The 10,745-nt window shown below is 47.7% G+C and overlaps 1 protein-coding gene across 1 annotated transcript; it reads left to right on the top strand.

Moving 5' to 3' along the window:
* Positions 1-6,662: 6,662 nt before the first annotated feature.
* On the top strand, positions 6,663-8,411 carry LOC142570500 (solute carrier family 22 member 6-like). The gene has a single exon (XM_075678882.1). It carries the CDS (start codon positions 6,663-6,665, stop codon positions 8,409-8,411), a length of 1,749 nt encoding a protein of 582 aa, XP_075534997.1.
* Positions 8,412-10,745: the final 2,334 nt, after the last annotated feature.

The following is a 10,745-nucleotide window of genomic DNA, read 5'->3' as shown; positions in this document are numbered from 1 at the left end:
AGCGTAGAGGCAATCTTCGACTTGTGGTGCGCCTTTGCCTTGACCGCCTTAGCTGCTGCCTCGCTGGCCTCTTTCCGCGTCACGCTGAGGAAGATCTGCTCCAGCGACGTGTCCGTGTTGAAGAAGTCTTGCAGCTTGAAGCGCTTCTTCACCCGAGCCATGTTCGTGAACATTTCGCTCCACAGCATTTGCACGCGAGACATTCGAAACTCGAGCAGGCCCTGCACGAGTGACCAGTGTGCAGGACTTCAACAGCGGTGCCGTTATTACGCAAGAAAGACAGACGAGTCGACCGCGGCGGTTGACATCGAAAGAAGACAAGGATCTATGAGCCGCATTAGTGGACCATCTGCGGTGTTGTCCCATGTTTTTCCATGTTGGCAATACGAAAGGGAAGAGAGGCTACCCCGGAATATTTTTTTCTTTCATGTCAACCGCTGTTGAGCCACCTTGACGTCACCTCTGTCACCTCAACGAGATTTATTACCATATTACTCTTACATAAAGTCCTTTACTAAACGTTTACATTACTTTATTTTTATAACACCAGCATCGTCCCACAGTTATTATTTAGTAACGACAAACCTTTAAAAAGCGCGTCAGTGTTTCGTTCGGGAATTTTTTCGCTATGTACGCCTTAATTATTGCGACTCAGTACATAATCTTACGCTAATTTGTGGCGTATTATTAGTTCCAAGATTCATTTTGACTTTTCTGGCGATGTTTATTTTTATCTCGGGATTCTGGCCTTTGAATGTGAAATCAGTGCGCATCCAACGCCATAATTGCTCATGAATTTCTCGGAACGCAAACGCTCTAGAAGTAATATAAAAACGTTGCCCTCTAATTCTAGTGTCTTCAATTTAGTATATACAAGTATATTAACTACCTATAAATTAACCATAAACATATTAGGTAATATATACTATATATACATACAACAATCGCGGAATGTAACATGGCACATGACACACGTCGCTGTACAATCAAGCGAGGGATCGCGTTTGTTTATAGAGCAGTTTATTTAGGCACATAGGGATGACTCATCAAAAGCTGCAACCTTCCGCTGTCTCAGCCGTAGAGAAATATAGGTTTCGTAATTACCGTTTGGCCGCAATTGGTGTGAAAAGAAAAAAACATAGATACGAAACGAAAACGAAAAACTTGCAGTATAAAGGAAATGTTGCTGGTCTGTGGGAAGAGATGCAAGGCGCTATTTCTTACCCCAATGCTATTCCTAAAAGTGCAGTGGCCGCAAAACCGGTTTACGGTATCTTAGATACCGATCCTGCGGTTTCTTCGAAAAAGGATGCAGCAACATAACTGTTCAGGTGCTCTGTTCCAACACAGGTGCTCTTTTCCAACACAGCTTCCCCTTCCTCTGCCAGTGCCGCTGAAAACCCTCCACAAACACAATTACCTCCATCTCCATCTTTTTCACTTCACTACCGTTTCTTTCTCGGTCTCTGCGGACTCGCCATCTACATCCCATCGCGCTGTCGACAGCCACACACACGGAAATCACTATTTAACGCCGTATATGCAGAATATCCCTTAGAAAATTTGCACAAAGTTCTGTGGAAGTGATTCTTTATAACGTCTGTGCAACCGTGTGCACCATGCTTGCAAGATGGGCTAATGAACCGGTCGCCTCCTTACCTGAGACAGGTCGCGAAATATGGAGAATCCATCAATGAAAGCGTCGCCGCCATGCGGAAATATTTCTGCGGTCAGAATCTTAAACGTGGTAGTCTTTCCCGCCCCGTTGACGCCAAGGAGACCGAAGCACTCGCCAGACGGCACAGTGAAGCTCAGGCCCTACATCGCCATCAGCGATAAATGATATTAGCGTCGTACGCCGTCACCCTGAACATGCAATTCTGGATGCCCCGCGTACGGCGTAAGGTGAAACAAAAAGCAGACCGGCAAAACGTAAACAGCGTAGAATAGTTGTACACAAAGAAACACTGCAGAGTATTGGGGCGCACTCGTGACAGAACTTACTCTAGAGCAGTTAAAGATGACATTATCTGAAAGTAGTGGAGCCACTGTGCCAGCATGTTGCACACGAAGACACTTTCGAGATCCGGTTCCGGGGTACGTTGTTATGACTCGGGCGCCTCGCAGAGGGTAGCTTGTCGACGCCGCCGGAGCGTCAAAGCCATGGTAGCTGGCCTGCGCTGTACTGGGGCGTCGCACTCAGCTAGGCGAACTCACGCCGTCGTCCGCCTCAATCGCCGAGAGTTCCTTGTTGGTGAGAGCATGAGAGGGAGCTTGAAGGAAACGCATCGGTTCATTTTACATATTTACAACTCACTACTGGCTCCATGCAAATAGGAGCACACGTTCTGTCGGAGCAATTTACATGTCTGATCCCACTAAGTGTCTCGGCAGGCTACACAAAGCATCCACAATCCACTTTTTAAGCCGTCTTTCCCACGTCACTTGACGAGGGAATGCCATTACTTTCTCCCCGCCAATCAGAAGGGTCGAAGTGTTCGCGGCATTCTGCCCACGATGTTGCACCAATTTCGCGACTCCACCCCTGTTGTTACGCAAGCAATGACTGGACAGTCGGAAATCGGGGATCAACGCTGTTCCCACGCCAGTCGTCGACGTCGGCTCCTTGCATTAAAAAGGCGCTTCGCGACAATCAGTATGTAGCGATTTGAGGAACCTGGCATTGGCAGCTGCTACTGCTTTCAGAGAATGCGGCGGTTGGTGTCACCCCGAAGGGAGCGTCCCCTCCGTGGAAATCAGCGTGCGCACGCTGTAGCCCGAGCTCATGCCTCCCGGGCGCCACAAGAGAGGGATACGGCCGCCTCCATGGAGCCTGTACCTTTACAATCCAACGCCATACTACAACACCACAGATTGAACAGACGACAATAACCGCCTCCACACAAGACCCTCTCACGTGAAGACGCCGTAACATGGCGAATACTACAAACCAACACATACCCCCATCTAAGCAGACTACACGCAATACACCCTACACTATATTCATACAAATGTACCCTTTGTAATGATTACGCCTCCCTATATCACACCACATGGGCGTGCCCCAACGTGAAGGCGGCCCCGCAAATACCCAACCCCACACCCGAGCAGTGGGAGGCCGTGCTGACTAGTTCGGACCCTCGTAACCAGCAGCAACTGGTGCGGCGGGCCCGGTAGACAGCAAGAGCCGCAGGAGCCCTGGACTAAGGGCGCCTCCCGCACAAGCAGAAAGACACCTGCTTGTCCTTTCTTTTTAATAAATGTTTCTCCTCCTCCTCCTCCTCCTCCTCCTTTCTTTTTCTTTTTAATAGTGAGCGCCGGATGCCGTCGTCGTCTACGCGGGTGCTGGTGAAGTGCTCGCTTCGTGGAAAGCATACAAAAAATGCCCTCACGGTTTTGAGACGGAACAGTGCATATTCAGCAGCACGGACAGACTGGGGTCAATTTCTGGTCCAGCTAGATGTTATGAGCTATGACCTCTATTCTTTCGAGAAACACTGATACACTGACAGGTCGAAACTCCGACTTGAACCGCAAAATGCCAACCTAAAAAATTTCTGGATGTGAAAAAAACTGGATGCTACTCTTCGCAAACGCCCCATGACGGGTTTTGCATTGTTTTCGACACTGTTCACAAAATGGAATTGAGCAGGATTGCGGCTTGCGCTTGTTGGTGTGTCGTCATGAAGAAGTTCGGTGCAGCGCCCCTACTACATGGACACAGAAAGAACAGGGCACTCAGAGTGCCGTGTGGGCGTTCTCCTCTTACTCCATCTGTATCCGATGTTCGCGTAGCAGTTAAACTAAACTGAACATCTTCGGAACGAAATGAACCAAAAGTGCGCGGCACGGCATGCTTTTCATGTCGTATAAAAGCGTCATTGGGCCGGTAATCACCATGGCGAACGCAGTAGTCGAACAGGGTGATGTGCGAAAGTGCATGCATCCTCGCGAGTATTTCAAGTACTGAAGGCCACACTGTGCCACGCGTAATGCTGTAACTTTCAACTTACTTTCCTTTATTATTATTTTTGAGCAGTCATAGACTGTTCTTTAAACGTTCTCTAAACGTTCTATAACTATTCCTAGTTCGGAACACTTTTATCGTCTCTCGTTATTTCTTTGAACATCGACTGTTTGTTTTATATTTGAGCTGAGAACTATGAACACTGCCACCATGTAATATGCAAAAAAAGAATACATCATCAAGTTATATATAACACGCTAGCTCTAGCTCTCTTGTACCGCATATTTATACACGCTATTTATTTGACGCTTAGCAGTGGACGTCAAGTAAGCCGATTCTTTGCAGCCAATTCTCTACCGAAGCATCGTTGTCTGCAAAATTCATATATTTAATGCCTTAATTCTTTAAAAATGCCGATATACAGTAAATGGGTTCCTAAAGTAATATCCATGTCTTTGTATTCACGCGACCGCTGTGTTAAATTCCTGAGTACAAGAAGTTACAATCATGAAGAAACAGACAATGAAGCCAGGAAAAGCATAAAAGAGAATAATTACGTTTAACTGAAATCTAGAATAAGGACAACAGATATGACAGTAAATAAAGAGACAATTTCATTGTTACGCGTGCGGTGCTTTACGAATTAAGCTACAACAGAGGGCATCCTCCCCTAAACCTTCTCGTGTATTTGTGTAGTATATGCAAAGCTCAGCACTACGAGTGTTCCAGTTCCCCTCACCTCATTGGCGGTGTGAGGTGCAACATCTGCCGCCATTTCATATGTGTTTATTTTTTAATTCACCTGACTAACGAAAAAAAATCGAGGCCCTGGAATTTCCTTATCGTTCTCACTGTGCAGAGAAAAGTACCGTGACGACAGAGACTTGCCCGCAACACTACGTTGGTGTCCGTATAGCCGTATGCTTTTTGCAGGCGGCAAACCATCAAGGCTGGCTTGACTTCCTGAGGTGGTTGCTGGTAGATTAGACTGTTCACCAGTTTGTCCTCGTTTACCACATCGGTGTCCTCGTACTTAGCGGCCTGCAAACGTCGGCATGTTCTCATATTTCAGTGTGTATTTTCCTCGCCTCGAGTGGTTTTTATTATTTCATATTCAGTCGACGAAACATTGTGCTTAACTAAGTCAGAGAATTCGAGCTGGCCAGTCGTGTAACAGGACGTAGAAGAAGCTTCAAAAGTGTGATCCTCTAGGTTTTCATTTTGTCAATAATTTCACTGTTCAATGATTGCCCGCTTCGCGCAGTAGCTTATTTTCGCACATGTAGCTTTATGTATTTAAAGACACTACTGACACGGATCATGTTCTCACAATGATGTGCCATAACTAACAATGGCGTTTGTTATTATGCAACTGCAGATCAGTTGCTGGGGAGACGAGAGAGTGATTTACCATAGCTATGTTGAGAAACTGTTGTGTTAAAGTTTGTTACGGTCAGGCTACATGTGTTCTTCAGTGTTCTCTTAGAGATAGTTTATAATGTTTGTTCGCACAACATCATCGCGTCGTACGCTTTCATGTGTCGCAGCGTACTTTATTATGCAGCATGCAAGTGGGATTTGTCATGCGCTTGAAGAAGCTGACGTTAGCTTGCAGCGTGTTCACTTGTCTCGCACTCAGGAACCGCCACTGAGGCAGCTCGGTATTAGTGTTTTTTTTTCATATAGCTGTTGACATTGATTTGCTATATTGTCACAAGCTGTCATGAACCACGTCTGCCGCGCAGACAACCAGAAGAAAGAAGAGAACGACGTTGGCCAAGCTGCCGCGAGACCGCTCTTCAACAACCGCGCCTATCAACCAGATTCATCTGGTTCTGCGTTAAACACCTCGTGTGTAGCAATATGAAGGCACACCGAATGCGTATAAAATAAATGACGTGCTAATAAAGCACACGGCGCCGACCGAGGTACAGTATATTGCGTCTACAGGGCACGAGATCAACTAGGATGACGTGTATATCATCTCCACCGAAACAAAAAAGATTTCACGCTTGCACGTGGTATCTTTAATCATTTTTAACTATGCGCACACGCTTAATAGAAATACTGGTACTCCCCCTCCCCGTATATGCGCGATACCTGCAGCACGCGATAACACGTACTTAAACGAGTGTACTTCGCCGTTTGCTGTTCTTGTGAACTAGGCTCCCATGCGAGAGCCGAAACGTCTTTTATTTTAATATACTGTACCCTGGTAGGCGCCGTCTGTTTTATTGACTATGATCTTCCCCGACTAGAGGGGTTTCCGTAAGACCCTTGATTTTATAAAATATGCCATTTTCGCAGAGAAAAGAGTCCTCAGCTCCGCAAAATCAAAACGCGTCATTTGCGAGGGTCACTTCATCTCCGCTCTGTAGCTGACGCTCAGAGGCACATTAAACCATTTGATGCTCAATCTGATGCTTTGATGCTCATTTGGATGCTCTTTTGTCTGTCTCCCTTGATGAAGGATATTATCGAGTGGAACGCCGTAAAGCGATCTAATATTTTTGTAGTGTAAATGCAATTATTTTGATGTAAGAGCGGCAACTTAGCCTACAGTAGCTTTCTCATTTCTTAAAGTGCAGGTACCTCGTTCATTTCGGCTGATCCATGCCACGTGCCACATGCCCTTGGTCGTGCATACTAGCTTGCGCGCACGCGGTCACAATCGAAGAAGAAGCAAGCTTCAAGGATGGCCGCACGCCACGACCGACGGGCCACGACTCCACTATTTGTGCCCGGCGAATCATCCCTGGCGAAGCCAGCGCCGAAGCGGTTAGGGAAGCAGGTGCCGTATGGGTACGGCGCCTACCAAATGCTACACATATTCGGCGCAGTCATCGCACTCTACAACTACGGGCTGAACTACGAGAGCTTCAGGCTAACAGCTGGCGTAATGGATCACTGGTGCAGGCGGCCCGATCCCATGAAGAACCTCAGCGTGGACGAGTGGAAACAGCTGGCCATACCGGTGAACGAGAAAGGCGAGCACAGCCACTGTACAATGCGTGACCCCCAGGACGGTGGCCATGCGGCTCGCATCGTGTCTTGCGCATCGTGGGAGTTCGACCTCGACCAGTACGGGAACAACATCGTCAGCCACTGGAACCTAGTGTGCGACAGGCGCTGGCTCATCAACGTCGCGAGGCTCGTGTACGCGGCTGCCAGCATGGCCACGCTGCCCGCAGTCGGAGCGCTCGCGGACAGCGTCGGTCGCAAGGCGGTACTCTTCTTCACCGTACCCGTAGTCCTCATATCGGGCACCGCTAGTGCCGTGCCGAATGACTTCCAGTCCTTCGTGGGTGTGCGTGCCGTCGTGTCAGCCTCCCCGAGTGCCCTGGTGGCACCTATGTACGGGCTGATTTATGAAGTGTCGCCGATTGAAAAATATCCTGATTACATAATCGTCATCGCGCTATCTGCATTGATGCTATCACCGATCACGCTGTTTACCGCTCAACTCGTGAAGGCAGGATGGGCGACGCTGCAGCTGATACTGATGGTTCCAACGTGCCTTCTACTGCTACTTTATTACACCGTCGATGAGTCACCCAGCTGGCTTTTGGAGACCGGCAACGTCAAAGAAGCCGAGCGCATCGCTTTGCGTGCGGCAAGTATAAACAAGGTCTCCCCAGAGCACTGCCGAGATCTCATGGCAGCTCAGGCAGCGGCGATTAAGGCTCGTAGTCGGGAGGCTATAAATAGCAGCGGTATCTGCAGCCCACGGTTCAGAGCTTGCACCATTACCACGTGTTATATGTGGACTGCGATAAGCTACGCCTTCGACGCCTTCGTCATTAACGACGGTGTACCCGTCGGGGAAATCACAACCACGCTGAGTTTCATCGTGTCCTTCATTGTGCTCGTGGTCTCGGCGCCGTTCATTGCTACCTTCGGCTTCAGGAACACCGTGAGCACCTCCGCATTCGTCTTTGCCGTAACACTGACCATCCGGGCCACTGACCTACAGAAGCAGACTGCGATGCGTGATTCGCTCGTAATTATAATGCGCGCAACTGGAACCACCTGCTTTACGTTCTATCTCATCATAGCCGTCGTCGCGTACCCGGCCATGACCCGCTGCCTTAGTGAATCCGTGGGTCTCGCCTTCAGCCGACTGGGTGATACCTTGGCCCAGATGAGTCCAGCGCTGCTTGGTGGCCGCCGTACAACGTTGCAGCTTGCCATTGCTGCAGCCTTCATGTCACTTTTCGTGGTGGGCGCCGAACTTGTGCCCTGTCACATTGACGTTAGGCAGCAATGCCAATTAGCGCCCAGCAAGAGCCCCGGCCTCGTGACAAGCGAGGATAGGAAGCGCGCCATGCAAGAGACACTGGTGCGTATGCCAAGGGAGCCCGTGAAGCGCCGGGGCGCCCCCATGATGGACAGAGCAACATCAAGCGACTTACCAATACGAACAACTCCCGAAAACACATACTAGAACTTTCTGCGCGCACATGAGATCCATATCACTTGTACACCACGGCATCGTTTCTGTGCCATCTAGGAGTTCAGAATTCTGCCACAGTTTGTCACACGTTCGCGTTACTAGACGTTCAAATAGAGTATTTCTTGTATATTAGCTTTGTAGAACTTTGTCTTGTTCCGCTGCTGCAACTGTTTGAACTTGCAGAGACGGCCGCGTCACTTGGAGTGTCTGTTTCTATGTACCAGCCCGTACCAGTTTTCTACGTTGTACCTCGGCCTGCCTCGCGTTCGCGACGACGATATTGCATTGATACTGCCAGAAACTTTTTTTCCTATACGTTCTTTTTTAATTTTTCTTAGACCTAAATGTCCAGGTAAGCGAAGCGCCAGGATTTCGCGCCGTGCTGTCACTCGGTCTCTATTCGGAGAAAAGAGTGCAATGGCAAACTGAACAAGACTCTTCGTATGGTGCGACTTTGTGACACCTGTGTACGTGGACTCGTGAACGGTGTTGCCGATTGGAAGAGTATGCGTAACGTTAGTCAAAAATATTGGTGACGTATTTATAACACGTAAAATATACATGACTGTCTTGCAACTGTAGGCGTGATTACCCATAAGTTCTTCTTAAAGCGCAGCTTTCTTTTCAACCCCTCTCAGGATTTCTTAGCCGTTATAGGTGCTTGTGCTGCTGCAGTCCGGAAGCATTAAAAAAATAAAATTCTTGGGTATTACGTGCCACCATATTATTTTTGGCCGCCTCGTGTTCTTGTTGCGGCTCGAGGTGGCGTTTGGATCAGGAATACACCAAGCCCAGCGACGAATACGTCCATCAGCAGGCATGAAGGAAAAAGGGTTTATTTTACATCATTTACGCTGGCTCCAGATACGGGAGCCCACTCCATGCATGAGCATATTAAACGTCCGAGTTAACATCAGAACAAGTCAGCACCTCTCACTGTACCAATGGTCTCCGTTTTAATACCTTCGTCTTCCCTAGGTGTCTGGACCAGGGAATCTGATGACTGCGTCGCGGCCAACCGCAATCGTCGAATTGGTAGCCATATCCAGCCCATGGTATCGTACAATTCCGCCAAGCTCCGCCTTCGATGTTGTACCTTCGTCCCCGCATATTTAGCAATATCGGAATCCGAGAGCAAAGCTGTTCCCGCGGTAACATTCGATGTTGGTCCTTTTCACCAATTAGTTCAGGTTGTCAGGTTCAGATGGAGGGATCGTTTGTTGACCTGTCAACAAGCGGCGTTAACGCTGCGTGGTAAACGTTGAATTAATACCCATGGCATGATGAGACGTAACACTTTATAACGTGCCGCGGCCAGGAGCCTCGTCCAATATATATATATATATATATATATATATATATATATATATATATATATATATATATATATATATATATATATATATATATATTACAGACCATTGAATGCTTTACATGTATGTCGAGTTCTGTACTGCGTAATAAAATAACATCCCTCTACATAAAATCTGGACGTGTAATGTTGGCTCACGGGCATATCTAAAACACACGGATCTGGTGATATGATGGCTAATTATATTTCAAGAATTCTTCAATTTACTTTCTTTGATGTGGTCATTCGGCATGTGCCACTGGGGGTGTGCCCATTCTTAGCCAATGCTTCAGAACTGTCCCACTCCGGCACAAGACGTAAAACAGAATCCGTTAAAATGTTGCTTGCGACGTGTCGTGCTTCTTTGTGCACACGCCTGTCATCACTAAATTGTACTTTACTTGAGCGTCCCTTATCATTGATTCCAGCATGAGCGTTGCAAGTGCGTTCATCTTTTACTCTTGCTGCACCAAGCACGTTAACAGTAGGAAACTGGTCATCGCCATTTCCAGTGCACCAACCATGTTACAAGTGGAAATTATGTCGCCCTTTTTCATGACTGGGCGACTCCGCTACCCTCGGATGTGTTCGCATGCAATGGCACTGTTGTGATGGTGCGGCAGCGAAGAAACCATGCTGGAGTAGTATTTAACTAATCTGGTTTGTACACAGCTCTTTTGAACGTCTGAACTGTAAAAAACAAAGGACTAAGGAAGACAGACAAGGACTCTCAATCGCGACGTGCTTGTCTGTCTTCCTTAGTCCTTTGTTTTTCGTTTGCAGATATGCGGTTCTAAACTAGCACTAGCACTGAGGTAACGATGAAGCATGTCCTTACATGTTGTTAGGAGCTTTATTTTAGGTGGTGCTGTTATGTAATGTCGAATGAAGCAACACTCCTTTCTGTGGCTCAAATGGTTTATCTAAGTATGGGGCGGCCATAGACGTCCTTATTCTTGATTTTGGTTTCCGTG

The sequence above is a fragment of the Dermacentor variabilis genome, chromosome 2 (assembly GCF_050947875.1).
Source record: "Dermacentor variabilis isolate Ectoservices chromosome 2, ASM5094787v1, whole genome shotgun sequence".
In the NCBI taxonomy this organism is placed as follows: domain Eukaryota; kingdom Metazoa; phylum Arthropoda; class Arachnida; order Ixodida; family Ixodidae; genus Dermacentor; species Dermacentor variabilis.
This window is presented reverse-complemented; position numbering and strand designations above follow the sequence as displayed.